The sequence below is a fragment of the Cibotium barometz genome, chromosome 19 (genome assembly GCF_041138505.1).
Source record: "Cibotium barometz isolate CiBa-2024 chromosome 19, ASM4113850v1, whole genome shotgun sequence".
Lineage (NCBI taxonomy): Eukaryota > Viridiplantae > Streptophyta > Polypodiopsida > Cyatheales > Cibotiaceae > Cibotium > Cibotium barometz.
Genome location: NC_141064.1, coordinates 29,396,616 through 29,419,540, shown reverse-complemented (window position 1 = coordinate 29,419,540; position 22,925 = coordinate 29,396,616). Strand labels below are relative to the sequence as shown.

Below are 22,925 nucleotides of genomic sequence, written 5' to 3'. Positions count from 1 at the left end.
ATGATGACAACTCAATTTTGCATCTCCCATGATGTAAATCTTCACTTAAATCTTGACGATGGTGGCTCCATTGCATCTCCCTTGATGCAATCTTCAATTGGCAGTTTCTAGTCTCCATCTTCTAATGAAAAACTCTCTCAAATTCTCACAAATGCAAATATAAATGATAATATGAGTGCATAAAAATAATTTCTGACTTAAAATAATAATACATAATGAAATGATCAATCAAATAACCTCATAGTCAAGAAAACTATATATAGATATTCACCATGACCAAGAGCCCACCCAAGCTCTGATACCATGTTAACAATCCTAATATGGAATTGACCATGGTGATAGACACAAGATTAAGCATAAGACTTAAGGTGGGTTATACCACACTAAAAACTCCATGAGTAGAGAGAGAGAGAGAGATAGAGAGATTGCACACTCAACACAAGATCTCTATTACATTCACAAATGAACCACACAATGATATAGGCCTTCTAGCCTTATCTCAATTTACACATCATCATCCATGTAGCATGCCCTTTTCCACTCGTTTAGTCAACACTCACACACCATACAATGTCACATGTGGCATTCTTATCTTACCACAATATCTTGCACCTCTAGGGTGCTTTCCTACATACACACAACACTGCAATTACATATCTCAACAAGGAACACCTTCCCTTGATATGGAATCTTAGACCACCAACCCTGTAAGATTACTTCCTTCCACCAAGCCCTACTCTTCCTGATGTTCCATACCCTATTAGCCTTCTCAGTGATCCAGCACTTATCTTCTACCATCATATGGTACACTTAATTTATTGTACACTAGACAATGTCCTGAGGCTTTCTAAATTTCCAATCTAACCAAAGTTGTGGATCCTCGAACTAAGGAATATCACCAAACAGTGTAAGTGATGCCCTCACCTTCTCCCATGATCATACATATCCACGTGGAACCCAAAAATATTGATGGATTTTTTGAAAAGACAATAAGCGGCCTCTACATGGCAACAAAGCATCTAGAATTCTCACTAGTCCCAATCGAGCCATTCTATTGAATTTTGGTCGCTCAACAAGTTGTCAGGCCACTTCAGAAGTCATGAAGTAGCCAACACCTCACCTGCCATAGAATACAAATTGCAACCGCCGCTGATCTGAAGGCTTCCATTTAGTGTCTGCCAACACCTCCTTCCATGAGATCATCAAATGAGAAAGGAGAGGTGAAGCCATCACTCGAACCTGTTGGGAACCATTCACTATATCCCACCATGTACCATCAATCCTGGTATTACCATGCACAAGTGCAACCTCCTCTATGAGGGCCTTAGCCATTACCACCCATGGCTCTTGAGATACACACATATCTTGCAATAAAGGCCATCCCCTAATGACTATATGTAATCTGATATCTTCTCTCTCTCTCTCTCTCTCTCTCTCTCTCTCTCTCTCTCTCTCTCTCAATTTGACTACATGGGAATAGTGACCCTATCAAGAACTATTTGAATTATGGAGGAGGTTATGGGAGGTCTCATTTTCTAGCTTATGTATACTTGTATCAAGATTGAAGTAGACATTGAAAATTTTAAGTGTTAAAAGATACCAAGATTATTTGTAAACTTTTATTTGTACTTTGAGATACATATGTGTAGGGGCTACATAATTCTAGGAGAATTCTCTAAGGTTCAAAAGTTTGAGTATTAATAAATTTATTTCTTTAGAGAAGGGCATGTATGCAAATAGTTTTATGACTTACATAATGTTGCATCTTTTTTTGAAGATTTGTTTTCACTACAAAGGCTGTAAAGGCTTCCTTTTACTAGAAAGACTCTCAACCTTCATTGTAGAAAAATATGTATACTACCATGCACTTAAACCTTCAAAACTAGATTATGGCAACAAACTATAGATTCCTAGTCCACACTTCAATCTCACTCATATCTAATTTAAAATTACATTATCATCACTAAGTTTGGTTTGACCTATATTGTTAGTATCTATTTACCCCACTAGGCAAGTTTCCTATAGCTTCACAACCTCATTTGATTAAAAACTATCACCTTTTTTTGTACTTAACTTGCATGTTTGCTCTTCTCATTAACACTAGTTTGGTAATAGGACAGAAAATTATCCATGGACATATTTATGTCCTCATTATTGACCAATTTGATGGAATTATTTGGAACACATGGATAGTGAAAATCAAAGGTTTCCTCTTTTCATATCATCAGGTACATAGTGAAGAAACATTGGGATTTTTTGGGATCACATTGGTTACCTCTAGGAGTTTCGATTTCATAAGAATTCATAGGCCAAATTATAGTCATAATGCAGAGCTGTTTGGACTATATTTGGATGAAAGGCTTTAATTAGCCACTTTCTCATTACTTTTCAAAGTTTTTGGATGTGTATTGCTTCACAAACATATTTCTCATTACTTTTCAAATTTTTTGGATGTGTATTGCTTCACAAACATATATATGGTGTAATACAATCCATAGGATTGTATTACATAAGAATTTCATAAGAATTCATAGGCCAAATTATCGTCATAATGCAGAGCTGTTTGGACTATATTTGGATGAAAGGCTTTAATTAGCCACTTTCTCATTACTTTTCAAAGTTTTTGGATGTGTATTGCTTCACAAACATATTTCTCATTACTTTTCAAAGTTTTTGGATGTGTATTGCTTCACAAACATATATATGGTGTAATACAATCCATCTTAGGCTTAAAAATCAATTAGAACTCCAAAACTTATTAGTTTAACTAAAGTAAATCACCATAAGAAGAAAATTTGATTGAATTGATTAGTAATGTAATAATTTTTTAAATCATGAAAAATATATCTCTCATCTCTTAAATACTATCTAAGGTTTAGGAGAAATTTATAATGAGTTGACATTATTTTTCCTTGCATGTAGGAAGCTACTTTGTAAATTCGTAAACCTATTTGAATTATAGTGCTGGATATACCTCTAGTTATGATTTATCGATTATATTTAAGGTTTTTTTATCATTTTAATAATTTCTAAGATTTGTCACATTCATGAAGACATACCTGAGAATAGAAATGCTAAAATACTACCATCATTCATAAGATATAATTTTTTTAGCAAACCCCTGAAAAGACATATTTATGTCCTGCTCAGCTACCAAACTAGTGTTAAGGTTCTACACAACTTTGAGCTGTGTAATAATGGTTTGGAAAATTTCATATTAAAAAAATAAAAAGACGATAAATAATTTGCAAGAATCATTGACAATCATAGTAGTGAAAGAGAACATTGGATGTTTTGTTTTTTCTAACAATTTTAAAGATGCAAAAATCATGTAGCAATACCTACATTGAATCTAAAATTAGTAAAATTTCTAGGAACTTTTTTAAAGATGAAAAAATCTTGCAGTAATACCTACATTGAATCTAAAATTAGTAAACTCTTCTAGGTACTTTTTTTAAAACAAAAAAAGGGTAAAATTTAAGAGGTTATTAGGAAAACTTGCATGCATGAGTTGGTGCTTTGTTAAGCAATTTCTTTGTAAACTTTTGAAGCTTGAAAAGGCATGCATTGTATTTTATTTCTTGCTTTATAGCATTCTTTTAAGATACAAAAGTTGTGCTTTTTTGCATCTAAAGTTAGCAAAATTTGATGATTTAATGCATTGCATCAAGTTGATGTTTTTTTAAAATTTATTAATTTTTTAGAGCTTATTGGACATATGATGCATTACATTGATTTCTTGCTTTTTAAGCACCACTTTGCATCTAAGATCAGCAAAAGTTGCAGCTTATAGGGCCAATTCAATGCATTCCAAATAACACAATGAATCAAATTAGTCATATGACTACACAATGCATCAAATTAGCCTATAGCTAGCACCATTTTCTAATTTTAGATGAAAATTATGCGATGCTTCTAGGATACACATAGGTTGTGATGCAAAGTATGCGATGCTGCTACCATACATATAGGTTGTGTAGCCATGTAACATATTTGGCTGATTCAAAATAAAAAGCTAGTACTTATAATTTTTTTATTTTTTTACAACACATAAAAGAATTGCACACAATATTCACAAGAAAACCTCCATGTTGTTTTGAGATTTCAAAACCCTAAGGTTAACTATGCTTGTTCAAGAACACTAGGATGGGTGACCTCTTGAGAGCTTTTTTCTCCACACAGTTTTGAACTTTGGCTATACACATAGTTTGGAGATGTTGGTGAGGAAACATGAGCTACTTGGCCACACTTATGCCTCACTTAGGGACTCCATAATAGATGTAGATGCACCTAGGATCCCTCTTTGCAAGCATACATGTGTAAAAACAAAGAGACAAATTGTCTCAAATTCAAACCACATGTATTATTAAGCAATGGTGCTTACTTTTTGGGCATCTTTGAGACCTAACACTTCACTTAAGAGGCTATTTACATCCAAATTAGTGTGTCTTGTCCTGCTAAAGCCAACACAAAAAAAAACACCAAAAACATCTAGAGTCTCAAAAATATAAACAAATTACAAAAAAACACCAAACACGTCTAGAACCTCAAAAATATAAACAAATTACAAAACCTAAAAATTTTATAAAAGTTTAATAATTCAAATAAATTAAAAACTATAAACCCCAAAAATAGTGTCTACTTGAAAATTATGCACCAACTCACTAAAGAATATTTAGCATAATGCAATCCATGGCCAACTCACAAGAATTAAACACACCCTCGACAAAACTGAATCTAGCAATTGAAATCTACCAACCCTTGATGTCCATGCCTGAAGTATAACTCCCAATCACGTTTGTCATGCATTGGATCCATCATATGTCTCCAAGTGTGCCACCAAGGTTCACAACCTTGGTGACTCCTATTCCCCACCACAGTGATTCCCAATCTCCTATAAATGCTCGAACTCAAAACTTAATAAGACTTGTACCTTCTAGGTGCCCTAACTTTAGCTATATTGAACAATCTAGGAAGGGAGGTTGCACAAGGAATGAACAATTCTCTTAACTCAAGAGAAGTTGCACATGGCCCAAGCGATTCATTGAGAATTGTGGCTGTAGAGATTTCCAATCTTAGGATCTCGGATGTTGGTAAAAAATCCAAGAAATTGTAAATACATGTAAAACATAAAAAGTATATAATTAACTTCCAACTGGCATCAATTTTTATAAGAAGTGGTGAATGTATAAAATCACTCTTGGTAGGAGAGCGAGTTGATTTTTAGGGGTGGATAATTAAACAAAGATTATATTGATTGTGATAATTTATTCACAATGTAGCATTCTCTTTGATAAATAATGAAGAGGTTAAATAAATTGTCACATGAGCACAACCACCATCAATGGTTAAGTATGAGTTTATGGATAATTGTGACCCATAGAAACAATGTGTTTATATGATAGATGATTTGATATGGTAAACAAGACTTTTAAACCAAAGTTGGTTAAGGGCAAGTAGATCTTCAGATTGTGTATTACAAAGCACTACAATTGCACTTTTATGTGATTTTGATATTCAAGAGTTTATGCTTAAGGTGAAGTTTATGTATGCAAAAGACTCAATGGTCCAAGGATCTAAGGGAGCTAGCTTATGTGGTTGAAGACTGACATAGTTATGGGCTTAAAAGAGTCGCTAAATGACTTTGTTTGATTGACCATTCATGGACCTCAATTTTGAAGTTTTGTCTAGACAAGTCTTAGAATTGGACCAAGTGGGTCAAGTGGGCCTAAGAGCGCTCATTTCCAACTCAAGAATGTAAGAATATGGCACAACGGAGAGAGATATAGCAAGAGAAAGTACACTAAACAATGCAAGAGAGAATGGAGAGAATTTTAAAATTCTGATTATACCAAACAAGAGATAAGTACAATATGATAGTGTTGTCCACTCATGCGCTCTAGTGTAAAGCTTAGATGGCGATCTAGGCAGACTCTGGATGGAGGGCATGCTGAGAATATGCCCTCCATCCAGGGTATAGGAAATATATGCTCACAAGCATTGGACGCCTTAGCTTGTGGAGCCAACTATGTCTATTTATAGTGTTGCAGGTAGTGCAGTGGATGCGTTTACGACGTGGGATGCCTTAGCTTGTGAGGCCAACTATGTCTATTTATAGTGTTGTAGGTACTGGGGTGGATGCGTCTAAGACGCGGGCGGCTACTACGTTGCATTAACACGCCGCCCCGCGTATCCATAACACAGCCCAACCAACCACCATCCACTAATGATGAAATTAGTATTCAAGAATATTCCCGGATCCCAGCTAATGCGAGTACCCATCATCATCTCCTAACAATCAAAACGGTCAAAACTATGACCCCTTCCAGCATCTAAGCTAGGGTTCCCACTAAAGATATGTACACTAATTGTTTCTCCTCATAATGGGGGCCTTATAAATGTGCATCATATATCAATGTGAAATACATGTTGAGAGGTAGGCAAAGAAGACAAACTAATTTATATATGTTACTAGTTGGTGATTCAAGTGTGGATTGTTTTGATAACTTTGGCTAAGCATACTTACCTCTTCCCAACCTCATCATCAACTTGAATCCACCCAAAGTGACCTTCATGAGACTTTCACGACCATAGTACTACTCCTCCACTCTAAGAATGAAGCATAGTTTGCATTAGTTCAGCTTAACATTGTCAAGTTTTCAATTTGCTAAGCTTGCATCTCTTCTCCACCCAAAGTGGCCTTCATGAGACTTTCACAACCATAATACTACCTCTCCACTCTAGGAATGAAGCATAGTCTTAGTTGAGCTTAACATTGTCCAAGTTTTCAATTTGTTAAGCTTGCATCTCTTCTCCACCAAAGAAATGAAGTGTGTTTCATCACCATTGGTACCAAGATCAATCTCTTGACCATATCAGGTCCTTTCCATTATAGAACTACTCAAGAGATAAACTCATTTGATAGAGTAAAAATCACCATGGGGAGCACCAATTCTCCTTTGTGTGCAAAGAAAAATAGTAGCTCGGACATGTGCATTGGACTATAAAGTGCTTGACATGTTACAGTAAACAACCAATACATGTTACCCAATACAATGTTACAGTGAAGAACCAATACATGTTATCCAAGATGGATGCACGATATTATTGATAGACTTTGTGGGGCAAAGTACTTCACAAAGATTGAACTAAGAATCGGAGATCACCAAATGTGGACAATTAGGTTCGTCGACAATTGCAACAAGTGGGATATAAAAGCTGCTATATCTAAAAAAAATTGTAAGTAACAATGAGGCTATGTGTAAAAGATAAAAAGATATTGAAATGTTACTTTATTCATGTTGAGAAGGGTGAGATAGAACAAATGTCTCTTTCTTGGCAAGTTTCCTACTTGGAATGTACAAGCAAAACTCTCATGGGATTGTGTTTAAGGACTAGGAGTGGTAGTGATATGCATTGGGAACAAGATTCCTAATTCGTGCTAGTCATGGATTATAGTCAATTTTGAGAGTTTCTAGGTGTTTAGTGAGGAAAATCATTAACAAATGCAACTTGGGAAGTTGAACGTATGTGTTCTTGTTAAGGTGGTAAGAATGTTACAAACCTTATGAGCTTATAACTATCTTGGGTTTGAGAGAGCAGATGGAAAGAATTATGCGCTAGCCTTATAGGGAAGGAATGGCGGATTAAAAAATGCATTAGTGGAGAAGATGAATAAGAGAATGGATGATATACTCGTGTTAAATGCGACCAAATAACTTATCAAAGATGAATGGGAGAAAGGAGGGAGCTTCCATTTCCCCCCTTCGTCAAGGTAGCAAGCAGGAGAGTCAACAAGAATGATTCAGACTGGCAAATCACATTTATACTATTCAACCAATCAAATTGCAAAGCCAGAGCATTGCTTTTGACAAGCAGAGGCTTGATTGTGCAATTACAATTAATAATTACAAATAATAATGGGCATCAATGCAGCGGCTAAGACATGACCTAGATGGTAAAGCAAAGGCTTCCCACAGCATACAGTAGAGATGAAGACTTAATAACTTCTGGGTCTAGAGATCTTTTCTTGAGCAGAGATGGAGAATCTTTTTTGAAAAGCAAAAATGTCATCATTTTGCCTTATTCTAAAAGCATACAATATGGCAGGGTAATCCAGGCGATGGGTAGTACTTTTTGGATCAGGGATGTCAACAAAGTCCCGGAAACATACTTAGATTGTTTATAAAGCGGCCTAAAGTCATCTTACTCATATATATCATTGTACTTAAGTGAACAATTCCCTAGCTCACACTTCTATCAGTTGTTTGCCACAAAAGAACACACACAAATAATCAATCTCCTCATTCCTTGCACATCTATCAGAAGCAATGGCTTGAACACATTTTCTCTTTTATGAACACTCTAAAAACCAATGGCCTCACAAAATTTAGAGATCAAACTATCAAATTAATCTAAAAACCAAAGTGGGTGTGCAAGGGGGACTGGGCCTCCTGAGAAGATGACAGAAATATCACAATGCCATTGCCAGAACAAGCTCTCTGTGAGCTGAAGCAAACTTCAATTATATATTTTTTATAGTGCCTCATCCAAAAATGTAAATCCATTAAATATGGTTGAAATCAATACAATCTCAAATATGCTTTTCTGATGCCTAAAGTCAACAAATGAAGACACTTAAAAGTACTGCATGGTTTCCCTACTTTGCATTGTCGGACTCAGGCAGACTACTTTGGCTTATGTAGTGGAGCTAATATATCCCCAAAACAGATGACAGCTTATAAATGGATGATGACCTACATTAGCAGATTGAAACCAAAAGGTACCAGTGCCATGTCATCTGCTTCCAGGCGCACCATGCAGAACTGCTTGTTCAACTCCTCAAGTGTCTTTGAGCCTCTGAACCGATGACTCATCACCACAAACTGGAACCATGTGCAAGCCTTGGCTAACGCAATCAATCCTGGCCCTTCCACGTTTCTGCAGTATGGAATCCTCAAGCTCCGCAGCTGACTACATTGCATGAGGTAATACAGACCCTTGTCTGTTACCTGTGTAAAAGCTAAACTCAAATGGGCCAATTGGCTGCATCCAATGGCAATGGAGTCAAGCCCTTCATCGTTCATGAAAGGGCATTGATCTAAATTGAGAGATTCCAGAGCTGAAAATTGGCCAATAATCCCAATGTCAGAGATCAATTCACATTTCACTAAGCTCAGCCGCTTTAAGCATCTGATGCCGCCTGCTATGGTCATCAGGCTAAGATTGTCTACTTGAGTGAAGCTCAAGTTCAAAGACTGTAAATTGGTACACTGACAGATGGCAGAGAAGCCGATCGATGATAACCCATGGCAGCACTGCAAATCAAGAAGTTCAAGCTGACGGCTGCCTTGCACCAACGTCTGAAGCTCCACATCTCGAATTCCCCTTCCCGACCTCAATGACAGATGATTCAGGTCAAGTCCACAAAGACCCACCTCTGCCAACCCTTGTGCAGAGCTCTTGAAGTGGTCTAGAGTGAGGGACTTCAATGACTTGCAATCCATCAGGCAGTGCAGTGCAGTTCCAGTTAGCCTGGCTGCATGGATGTGCAGCTTCTCCAGCACGCGGCAGCTCTGTATGACCCTGACCACAGCTGTGTCACTGAGAGGCTCATATTGATTCACAATCACCAACTCCTTGAGGTTCTTGTTTGCTGTTGCAACTGCAATGACAGCTTCGTCCAGATGAATCCATACATCTGTCTCCACTCTCACACAGGTCAAGCTGGTGCATTTGGCAATGTCCCCAAGATCCACACTCCTGACTTTGAGAGAGAGCTCTAAAATGTGTGGGCATCCAGTCGATATAGATTTGAGGGCAAATCCCACTTCAAGATAGAGGAACTCAAAGCGAACCCTGAGCAAGGTGGAACAATGCTCACCAATAACCCCTAAGCCCTGAGGAGTGAAGCTAAACTTGCCCTTGAGAGTGAGCTCCTGCAGATTACGGCATTTGGCAATTGCTTCAAGGGCCAAGTCACCAAGATTGGTGCAATTCTCAAGAGAAACTGTGTGAAGGAGGGGGCATCCTTCAACTAGATAAGCAATAACCTTATCAGATATGCTTGGAAGGGATGACAGCACAATGTGCTGGAGGAGGGGGCAATGGCATGCAACAGAGTGCAACCCCTCATCAGAGAGCTTGTCCTGAGGGTTATCTGGGTGTCCAATGAGGAGACTTTCGATGCGGCGGAAGAAGGGAGCTGCCTTGTGAAGGTCAGGGTCTTGAAGCTCATCACAGCAGTGGCCGAGGTCCAGCTCTCGGATGTTGGAGAACCGCTGCAAGAGATGGTGCAGCAGAGTGCGAGATCTGATGGCAAGACAACGTGACTTAAAGATTACAGCCTCGTTCCATAGTTTGCATACCAGAGCAGCGGAGAGACGATCCTGTGGGGTGATCAAGCCAGAGACAATGCGTGACACCAGGTTGAAATCCTCCATGGCAAGAGCCACACCCTGCTGCTCGTGTTCTTGTTGCAAGAAGACAGTGCCAGCCATGGCCACAGCTCTATACGATATCTTGAAAATAGCCACAAAACGCTCTTCTCCAGCTCCTCCTTGAGCCTCTTGAAAGCTTCTACCTCAGAAAAACCTCCTTCTGTAAAATTGCCTTCGAATGATCTTCCTTTTGTGCCTCTGCAAAAAGTAAAATGCTTCTCCTTCCTCTGCCTCTGCAAACCCGGGGATGATCGTCTTTATCTGTTCCTACACCCTTCCTTTCTTGCTTCTTCCCACAACCTTAGACTGCCTGTCCTTTCCTGCCTCTGAAAACCCTAGAATGCCCCTTCTCTCCTGCCTATGCAAACCCTAAAATACTCCTCCCTTTTCTGGCGCTGGAAAACCTAAACCGCACCTCTTACTCCGCTTTCTCCATTCCTGCGTTTGAAAAGTGAATTGACTCTCGGCAAAGCAAAGCCCTCTTCTACTTCCTGCAGGGCCTGCAATGCGTTCTCCTTTCTGGACTGAAAATGCGTCCCCCTTTTCAAGATCTGCAAGACAGGGCTAAATCGGAACAGCTCTTCAAAGCGCAGATAGTAGAAGCTTGCGCTGTCTCAAGAGGCAGAGGTAATCGCCGCTACTTCACTGCTGCTTTTCTCTAATTCGCAGCAAGATACCTACACGGATGCTTGCACCAGAGGCGTACAAAATGGCGCCTCAGAAAGCGGGCGGTTTCGCTGTGTAAAAGGTGCGGATTCATACTGTCCACCCTGTCAGTGTGTAACCTTTTTTTTTAGGCGCCCACTTTGAAGTGGGCCCTTCTCGAGTCTTTCTTGGCACATTTTTTTGGTGCTTTCACTAATTTATTTCTTTCATCCTACTAAGTTACGTTGGAGTGAATCGAAGGTCCACTTAAACCATTCAACAAGCATGCATACATTGCATGCAATGTCTTCTTTACATTGCTTCATCTTCCTTGTATGCTAGCTCTGTCCGCTTCCTTTCCTTCTCGTTTGCACGGTCGTCTTCCTTGCATGAGGGCCATGTCCACTTTTCTTGCGTTGTAGATTTTATTCACATGCATGCTTTGCTTGCATTGCTCTTGTTTGACTCCCTCCATGCTTTGAAACATACTTGTAGCATGGTTTGTCTACATTTTCCATTTTAGTTCATCATATTATTATCTTTAGATTCATCTTTGTTTCCATCGTTGCTTCTGTTTTTTCTATCTTACATCACTATCATGTGTAGTCAACGCCCTCCTCTGAAAGATGTGTCCAACTTAGCCTTGCAACAAACGTGGTTCGTGCTCACTACCATATTTTTTTGTGGTCACTTTACACTAATCTCCACTTCTCTGTGTGAATGATCATCATAAGGGGGTCTCCTATCGACCTTGATTTCCCTCGAATCTTAACACCTCCAAATGGTGCAGAATGCATGCAAACTCTGCGTGGAGTTAAGAAGAGACCATGTTTCACATGTATTCATTTTAAATCTTTGCAAAGTCTTCTGATCTTCCCTTGTTTGAAGAAGAACAACCAGCAAAGTGCTTCTAGTGGTTCTATAACTACCTTAGATACAAGCCTCGACTTTTTGGACATAAAAACTAAACCGCTTAAAGTTTCGATTACAGCATGGGGATATGCACTTGTGTTTTGGTGGGAACCCATAGACAAGTTGTTAACATGGAATGCATAAAAGGATTGTTCTCTATTGAGAAGGGTGTAGTTCATCATTTGCATATTTGGATGCTCAAGCTCATGTGGGCAGGAAAACTATTAGTCATATATGGTGTGGGATTTATGCCTAACATAGGTCTTGTGTGTGTCATAGCTTCAAACAAATCAAAATGCATACATTTGAAGGTATGTTAGGGTATTGTATGAAGGACATGCATAAACCCCATTTAATGTTCTTTACCCATAATGTTCTTTACCCATAATGTTAGTGCATAGAAAATAACACTTGTATGCTCCGTATGGCCAAGCATCTCTAAAGAACAAAGTTTGCTTGATGTCAGTAAACTTATTTGAAAGCTTACTTTTGTATATAATCCGTGTAGGTTCAGCATAAGCTTGCCCACCATGCTCTTGCGCATGCCGTTCTCATGGGTAAATATGATTCCAAGAACTGGCATATGATGATAAATGCAACTACATATTGTATTGTTCCAAGAACTACCATAGGAATGGATATGAAGCTCATTCAATATGGAATGTCATGAAGTTACCTTGTGACAACAAGACCATGATTTTCTTCATAAGCTCTCAATCTCAAGGATACTATGATGACACCGGCAACATGATGTGCAATGACAATCAAAGTGAAGAGAATGAAGATATGGAAGCTCATGGACTTTCGAGTGATCTTATTGACATCCGTGATGATGAGAAATATGGACAAGCAGAGGATTTTTTGCAATAGTGTCTCTACCTGTGATCATTCATCGGAGCTCAAGAGAGACATACTTGAAGGAGATTCATGTATTCCATTGTCTCCTTATCAGGATATCAATGATGCTACAATTTCATAAATATTGGTTGTGATGTTGTAACACAGCATGTCATTTATTGTACATAAATAAAAAGCAACTCTTTACTTTGAAAGACAAAGGTTATTTTGATTTTATTCCTTTCCTTGAGTTGCTTCAAAATGATTTTGTAAGTTTTTCTTCTTTGTATCTTTGTTTCTTTAAGATTACTTATTTTTTCACATGGATATGGCCTCTACTATTTAATACCACCTGATAGTTCACATCACATGATAATTCGATTCACGATTTGGCATTGTTATACCCCCTAAATTTCAACCTTTGTGTGTTTTGGGTTATTCATTTTTTGGGTGGTTGGGGTTTTTTTTTAATTAAGACCTAAAATAAATATGAGGTCCACAACTTAAGCAAATCATTTTTGGAAAGTAAGAGCTACACAAGGTCCTCGAGGATTGACATCATCAACATAACACCTAAGTGCATGAAGTGCGGTTTTTTTAATAGAAGGACTTACATGCATATATACATGCAAGAGGGGATTAAAACATGCAATATATGCATGTATACATGTAGAGGGGATTAAACTAATGTCTATGTATGGGTGATAACAAATAAATTTTGACATTGTCGCTAGGAATGGGTTCTTTATTGACTCCGATCCCTTTTGTATTCTCTCACATGCTTTTGTGTCATATATATATATATATATATATATATATATATATATATATATATATATATATAGACTTACAAAAGTTGGCCGAGGGAGAAGCCCCTTAATTGAGTCTATGAAGGTCAATTGGCGGGACAATGCACAAATTGCTCTCCGTCCAAAGTGAAAATTTTGTGAAATGACAATTTTCAAATGGTATTGTTCTTTGATGCATGACACCAATAAGGAATTCTAGCTTTATGATAAGTTGATGCATGGCGCCAATAAGGAATTCTAGCTTTGTGATAAGTTGGGAATATCCACATGTTAATGGATCATGTAATTATCCATGACATCATCTAAAATCTTTCACCATAATTCTAACTTAGAGTAATGATTCACCATTTGCACTTCCATTGAAGTCTGAGTAGTTAAAAATTTGAGACAACTAATCAAGCTCAATACACACTCAAATTTCATTGCATGAATCAAGCTCCTAGTACATTAGTTATATAAAGCCTTGGCCTTATCTTCCATGCATGTACCAAGCACATTAGACCCTTGGCCTTATCTTTCACTTGGACCTCCATAAATGTAAAAAACTAGGGTGGACCATAGTAAGTAAGAACTTCATAATTAAAAGATTAAAATGATTGACTTGGATTAAGAACAACTAAAAATTTTAGACAACTAATCGAAATCCAGACTTTCTTTAATTTCATTGCATAAATCAAGTTCATTGGTTGTATAGAACTTTATCTTGCAACTCACACACAAGTGGCCAACCCATGTGGCTAATGAGTACATCAACTACACCTCATCCATGACATTATCTCATCCATGACATCATTTACAATATGGTGTCCACTCATTCAAGTCACCACACACCTCAAACCTTTGAACAAGAACCATATGTTATAGCTTCTAAATTTCAACCTTTGTGTGCTGGGGGTTGTTATTTTTTGGGTGGTTTGGGGGAGGGGGGGGGTTGTTTTATGTTTTAAAGAAATTAAGACCTAACACAAATGTGAGGTCCATAACTCAAGCAAATTATTTTTGTGAAGCAAGAGCTACATGAGGTCCTCTAAGAGTGACATTACATACGCAACATGACACCTAAGTGCAAGGAAGGAGTGGGGTTTTTTTAATTGAAGTACTTCCATGATGTATACATGCAAGAGGGGATTAAAACATGCAATATATGCATGTATACATGTAGACGGGATTAAACAAATAGTTATTTTAATTCATACAATAAAACAAATATATTGCATGTATACATCAAAACAAATAGTTGTTTTAATGTAGTTAATGTATGTAAATTTATGGAGATAGAATTTAAAAAGTAAATTCGCTCTCTTACTCTATACTTTCCTCGGGTAGACAGTTTTGTGAAAAAATGCATAATTTAAAATATAAAGTCATAATACATGCATGCACACATATGCTATATGGGTTTTTTTTAGAGAGACCCCTCCAAGCCAAGGTCTTTTACATATTCATAAAGGAATTGCTCTTTGGTTGGAAAATTCAAAAGAGTTGTTTGGCTATTTTGTACTCATGGATTTAATGATCTTTTTAATATAGTGGCGCCTTGTATAAATTTAAAAAAAATCAAAAGAGGTGAGTGATTCTTATCCCTTTGTTCAAGGAATGGTAGGCATGCTTTTGTTTCATATATATATATATATATAGTTGGCCGTGGGAAAAGCCCCTTAATTGAGTAGGCCAATGCATAAATTGCTCGCCGTCCAAAGCGCAGGGCTAACAATCTTGCAGATTTCTCTCTCCCAAATTACGATCTGAGTACTTGTGCTGCAGTTCACCGTTCGCGACGTTACCAAATTTGCCCAAACGTCGGTTGCCAAGGGTCACACGATAAATTAAAATTGCCACCTTGGGTCACCTAAGGGCATGTTCACACGCATGGGGCAGTTGTTGCTTGCTGGCCTATTCAAAGTTCAAAAATGAAAACCATGCTGCAGTTAAAGCCACACTCAAGGGGACACATCATCCTCAAAATATTCTATCTTAGAATGTGCTTAGCATGGCTTCACAAAAGGAGGTGACTTGTTTGCACTTAAGGGGTCACCCTTCCTCTAGGCACCATGAGATTTATTAGAGTTACATTGAGCAAGCACTTTGTTTCAAGCCACCTTTTAGATTGGATTACATAAGCCCTCATTTTTAAAAGGGAAATTTAAAGTGTAAGTGCAATTTGAGACACACACACACAACCTTCAAGTGGCAAGTGTTAGGTTTCAACATTATGCCAGGTTACCAAGCACCCTTTTAGATTGGATTACATAAGCCCTCATTTTTAAAAGGGAAATTTAAAGTGTAAGTGCAATTTGAGACACAGACACACAACCTTCAAGTGGCAAGTGTTAGGGTTCAACATTATGCCAGGTTACCAAGCACCCTATCCAATTGTCACCCTCACATTTTGGCTTATAGGTGTAGTTGTTTTGGCTACATAGTCATACGACAAACCGCATTACATTTTGTTGAAAATATCGAGGGACTTTTACTTTACTTGGAAAAGGCGGTGGGGAAAATTGTTATGTAGAATGATGATTGAGAAAAACTCCCTTGGCAAATGGAAGTCATACGAACCAACTCCAAAATGAAATTTATAAAAAGAGTTGCTCACAACATGTTTAGTTACTCTGTTTGCATGTAATCTTTTGCTAGAAGCCCAACAAGCCATGTGACCTCACCTCCCTTAGAATGACCTTCCAAGTGTAATGTTAGACCTTGCCTCACAAAAATGGAAGGTCCCATTGCATAGGAGTGGTACAAGAGGGAATCGAACTTAATTTCCTTAGTGGAGAACCTCCATCCTTACCATTTAGATTACCTGCTCATGGGTGTGCTTCCCATCTCTTCAAAATATCTTAAAATGCCATTGTCTAGGGTAAAGGGAGGGGCCAATGCCAAGGTGATTGCCAATACCGACACACTCCCACCAACTCTATTGCATGAGGAGCCCAAGCAATTAGGGATCCATTTTGAAGAAAAATATGTTGAGTTGTCCCTCTTGAGATTCACAAGTTTGTGATATGTTCTAGGTGTTGCATGTCTTCTCTCCCTCTTGTTATTCTATTGGCTCTTCCAATGCAAAAGAATGAAACGACAAATCCTTTGTATGAGTGGTAGAAATTAGCTCTAAAATTTCTTGTGAAGAAAATGATGCATTTTGGGATAGAAAGCATTGTTTTTTTCTACAAATTTGAAAACCTTACTATATTGGTCCCCCTTAACCTAGGTGGTGCCACCCATAGTAAAAGGCATTATTCATCTAATTAAGCGCATCTCTCTCTCTCTCTCTCTCTCTCTCTCTCTCTCTTTGTGGGTGTCAAATGCCAATTTACAAATAGTATTATTATTTAATGCATGGCACCAATAAGGGATTCTAGTTGTGACGCCAATAAGGAATTCTAGCTTTATGATGAGTTGGGAATATCCACATGTCAATGAATCATGTAAATATCCATGACATCATCACCATAATTATAACTTGGAGCAATGATTCACCATTTACAATTTAGCACTTCCATAGAAGCCAAATTTCAACACTCCCCCTCAAGGACGACAAAGTGGCAAAGGTTTCTAAAAAACTAAAGTGCTAAATGTCTAATGGCCACTAGCTCTCGATATATATTGTTCACCCTAAGGTATTTTGAATGCCCTTCACCCAAGGCCTTAAGATCAAGGAGGTTTATTATCCTCCCCCTGGCTACTATCGACATCTTTACATATCATTGATTACTTGTGGAGCCAATCACCCCCTTTTGTCCCACCTTTGAGGACTATGGGGGGATTTACTTCAACTTCATTACATTCAAAAAAGTACATTACACACATAAATTTTTGGTTATGACCATCCTGTAACCTGTTAAAACTAGGGTGGAACATAGCAAGTACAAGAGTTCACAATTGAAAGGTTAAGGTAATTGACCACCCTGTAATTTGTTAAAACTAGGGTTGGATCATAGCAAGTAAAGGACTTCATAATTGAAAGGTTAAGATAATTGACTTGGATTAAGAGTAGCTAAAATTTGAGACAATTAATCAAGCTCAATACACACTCAAATTTCATTGCATGAATCAAGCTCCAAGTACATTAGTTGTATAAATCCTTGGCCTTATCTTCCATGCATATACCAAGTACATTAGACCCTTGGCCTTATCTTCCATGCATATACCAAGTACATTAGACCCTTGGCCTTATCTTCCACTTGGACTTCCATAAATGTAAAAACTAGGGTGGACCATAGTAAGTAAACAACTTCATAATTAAAAGATTAAAATAATTGACTTGGATTAAGAATAGCTAAAAATTTTAGACACCTAATCAAATACAAGACTTACTTAAATTTCATTACATAAATCAAGTTCAAAGTGCATTGGTTGTATAGACCCCTGGCCTTATCTTCCAACTCACACACAAGTGGCCAGCCCATGTAGCTAATGAGTTTATCAACTACACCTCATCCATGACATCATTTACAATCTAGTGTCCACTCATTCAAGTCACCACAGACCTCAAAATTTTGAACAAGAACTATACAATTTGGCATTGTTATACCCCCTAAATTTCAACATTTATGTGCTCAGGGTTGTTCATTTCTTCGGGTGATTGAGGGAGAAGGGGTTTGTTTTATGTTTAAAAAAATTAAGACCTAACACAAATGTGAGGTTCACAACTCAAGCAAATCATTTTTATAATGCAAGAGCTACACAAAGGTCCTCAAGGAGTGACATTATATATGCAACATAACACCTAAGTGCACGAAGTGGGGTTTTATTAATTGAAGGACTTACATGATGTATGCATGCATGTATACATGCAAGACGGGATTAAAACATGCAATATATGCATGTATACATGTATATGGGGATTAAACAAATAGTTATTTTAACTCATGCGTTAAAATAAATATATTGCATGTATACATCAAAACAAATAGTTGTTTTAATGTATACATCAAAACAGATAGTTCTTTAATGTTTTAATGTATACACACTCAAATTTCATTGCATTAATCAAGCTCCAAGTCCATTAGTTGTATAAACCCTTGGCCTTATCTTCTATGCATGTACCAAGTACATTAGACCCTTGGCCTTATCTTTCACTTGGGCTTCCATAAATGTAAAAACTAGGGTGGACTATGCATAGTAAGCAAGAACTTCATAATTAAATGATTAAAATAATGGGCTTGGATTAAGAATAGCTAAAAATATTAGACAACTAATCAAACACAAGACTTACTTAAATTTCATTGCAGTTCATTGGTTGTAAAGACCCTTGGCCTTATCTTGCAACTCACACACAAGTGGCCAACCCAAGCGGCTAATGAGTACATCAACTACACCTCATCCATGACATCATTTAGAATCTAGTGTCCGATCATTCAAGTCACCACACACCTCAAACCTGTGAACAAGAACCCCCTTTGTGGGCCTGCAGTGCGTACTCCTTTCTGGACTGAAAAGGCTTGCGCTGTCTCAAGAGGCGTACAAAATGCTGAAGATACCTACGCCGCACAAAATGCCGCCTCAGAAAGCGGGCGGCTTCCCGTTAGGTTACTGGGCGTTCCTACTGTCCGCCCTGTCAGTGTGTAACCTCTTTTTTTTAAAAAGGCGCCCTCTGGCCTTTGAACCTTTAGCTTTTGCCTTCTCTAGACGCATCCTTTGTTGGCATTAAAACATTTTTTTGGTGCTTTCACTGATTTATTTCTTTCATTCTACTACACCAGAGTGTAACTACGTTGGAGTGAATTGAAGGTCCACTTGAACAGTTCAACAACAAGCAGTGTCTTCTTTACATTGCTTCATCTTCCTTGTATGCTAGTTGCGTCTACTTCCTTCTTGTTTGCATGTGCCGTCTTCCATGCGTGAGGGCCATGTCCACTTTGTTTGCATTGTGGATTTTTTTCCACATGCATGCTTTGCTTGCATTGCTCTTGTTTGTTGACTCCCTCCATGCTTTGAAACATACTTGTAGCATGGTTTGTCTGCATTTTGACTCCCTGATTACTTTTGGGATGATATGGGCATATGTGACATTCTATTGATGTGATTCAAGATTGCAATTGGCATTGTTATCCTCACTTGGTGTTGTTGGATGTTGCCTTGTCTTGATCGGATCATATGGGATGTGAAGAAGAACATAAAGCATGAGTACAAGCTATTGTAATGATCATATGATAAGCATGAGTCATGCTGATGTGATTCCATCTTGTAATGATGGGGAAAAGAAAAAGAGAAGATTGCACTCATAATGGAGTACCACATGCACTCAAGATGGAGTACCACATGCACTCAAGGGAGTACCACCATAGCCAAGAAGCATGAAGCTCCAAGAAGTATGATTTCTTTCATAAAGTGCCTCATACAAAAGAGCTCCACATAGAGCTGTCCACTTATTTGATGTATATATGGACTACTCTCTATGATATCCATAAGCCCACGGAGTCTTGTTGAGTATTGATGAGTATTGATGAGTGGTGAAGTACACCAATGACCATGGCTGTCCATACAATAAATTTACAGTAATCGCATCTTTTATATCATCATCCCATTCCATGCATATAGCTATCCAAGACACCATACAACTGTATAATCATTCCATGAAGACTCAAGCATAAGGCAATAGGTGACCCACACCAAGTACCCATCAATAAGGTTGACTTCCAAAGATGCCCGATTCAAAAGGAAGCCCATCCGCCTTCAAATGGCAATGCATAGTATCCACTTGGGTCAAATGCATGTTGTCCACTCAGATCATATGGAAATACCTCCGCTTTAAGTGGCAATGTATGCCATCCACCCGGATCATATGGAAATGAATCCACATCAAGCATCTTTCCATGTATACCAAGATCAAATGGGTATAAAACATCATGGTTGGAAGTGTCATCACCAACCAATGATCCACCATTAAAGTCCGCCCATGAATCAGTTCCATGAACCAAAGCATCATCAGCATCATTACCCAAAGCATTTTCCTCATAAATGTCACCACCACAAGGATTGGCACCATCAATCACATTATTACTTTCATCCACACCATAATTTTGTGAATCCATATCATATGCCACATCTTCATGGTCGGCAACCACAAATCCCTCATGCAATAATGCAACACCATGAAGATCTTTGTAAGAGTTATCTCCTTTATCAAGAAGAGTCTCATTGCATTCATCTTTATCCATACAATTCTCCCCAAGAAAAGATCCATGCATTTTCTCTTCATCTTTTCCATTAACACTTGCATCTTCATGGCTGTCCACTAGTTCATTTTCAGCTATCCACCATAAATGCATCGAAGCCACTTGATACAAATTATTAACATTGCCTTCATCACTTGAAATGTCCCCATAGCAATGGCTTCCAATAAGAGATGCGGACTGAAGAGAAATCCTAGTAGAAAGCCCATGTATAGATGGGGTAATCTTGTAGAAGAGCTCCACTAACAACACGATCTCATTAAGAGCAATGTCATTGTCAATATCCATGATGCATTGGACCACTTGTAAGAACTCCCTGCCTAATTTTTGCATAAATCCACCTATGATCTCCTTCTCCTCAATGTTAGGCACAAAGAAGGAAAAGTACCGATGTTCCTCGGCATACTTAGGCAATGATCCACATGCAATAATGGAATGCATTTCTCCTTAAAGCTCAAAGTTTTGTATCACTTCATAGGCTTAATTTGCCCAATCCCATTTGTACTCATGCATTACTTGCAGCCACCATTGTCTAGCTTTGCCTCCAAATTTTCATGTCACTTGGTTCACTTTGTCTTCCTCATTGCATGGAAATGCACAAAAGTAGGCATCCTAATTGCGAATCCATTCCTTGAGCTGTATACAAGTGACTCCTTCCCCATCAAAAGAGAGCAAAGCGTCTACAAATGATTCACCATGATTGAACCATAAACTTCCAATAGAAGTAAAAAGCATACGATCCACAAATTCATCCTTTGTCAAGGACTTTGGTAACTTGGAATGTATGACCTCATCATATAGCCGTGCATACCTATCTTTGTTATTTTCATTGGAAATTATGGCTATTTCCTTTTGTTTTGAATCTATCAAATCTTGCCTATGCTTTCCTTCCTTTCCATAAGGCTTTGGCAATGGTGAATCAATATGAGAAACATCTTTTGGGTTCTCTTGAAGTGTTGTCTTCATACCTTGAGTGTACTCATTGGAAGTTTCCACCTTAATTTCAACCTTTCCATGCCGATTAAGCCCACAAGATGATGATGGATTTGGAAATGACCTTTGTGGTTGTGACTGGCCCCTTGTCCTATTAAGGTAAGTGTCAATCTTTTCCACACACCTTTGCACTTTATTTATTCTACCACCAAGCTTCTTGAAGTCCTCATTCATAGCATTGGACATTTGCTCCATGAGAACATTGCTTTGCCGCATATGCTCACTATTTTGTCTCAAAAGCTCACTATTTTGGAAGCAAATATCCCTTTGTGCATCCTTCATAGCTTCGGTGATAGTAACCTTTAGCATATCCAAAGTAATGTGCTTCAAGGAAACTTATGCACTTCCACTTGTGAGCCTTGTCATTCCCTCATTCACCATGTAATCACTCATGTTATGTAAAGGCATTCCCTCAAGTGTTCACGGTCACCCATGGTACCAAATGAGGGTTTTTTGGTGCTACTGATGTCACAATTGAAAGATCAAAGGCTTGCCATGTCCGTTTCTTCTCGATGAGAAGAACACTTCTATCACCTTGGATCACCACTTTGAGCACCCCTATACCTCTTTGTTTTGACTTTTAGCTAAAAGTCAACTATGAGAGTTGACCATCCATACGGTCACGGAATTGAGAACTTGTTGGCTCATTGGGAAGCTCTCTAGTAGTGTTCTCAAGCTATGTAAACACCTTCAATTCAATTTGCACCATTTTTTACTGAATTAGAGTTTCAGCCTAACAGAACTGTCCACTTTGTACCCTGAGATGATGTCCGAATCCACCACTTGATAGCTAGTTAGGACCGCCTTAAGACACCCTTTTAAGACTTCCAAAGGACCTTGAGAGATCTTGAGTTGAGACTGAATTGCACTTTTTTGCCCACTGCAATAATCACAAAAATTTTGCCATAATTTCCCCGCAATTTGGCCCAAATCTCAATCAAAATGTAAAAGCAATTTCCCAATATCCACTCATGATCTAATGCCCCAAATGGTGATCATCAAAGGCATATGCTTGCTCATGTGACCTTTATGCTTTGACCAATAGCAAACATCCATGGCATATCCAATTAAGTGACCAATGGCTACCATAGCCTCGAAATGCTTGCAATAGA

The 22,925-nt window shown here is 38.2% G+C and overlaps 1 protein-coding gene across 1 annotated transcript; it reads right to left on the bottom strand.

Annotated features, from left to right (window-relative positions):
• Window positions 1-8,388: 8,388 nt before the first annotated feature.
• LOC147628423 (F-box protein SKIP2-like) lies at window positions 8,389-11,184 on the bottom strand. Its single transcript, XM_086813554.1, has one exon. It carries the CDS (start codon window positions 10,497-10,499, stop codon window positions 8,757-8,759), a length of 1,743 nt encoding a protein of 580 aa, XP_086669680.1. The 5' UTR covers window positions 10,500-11,184; the 3' UTR covers window positions 8,389-8,756.
• Window positions 11,185-22,925: the final 11,741 nt, after the last annotated feature.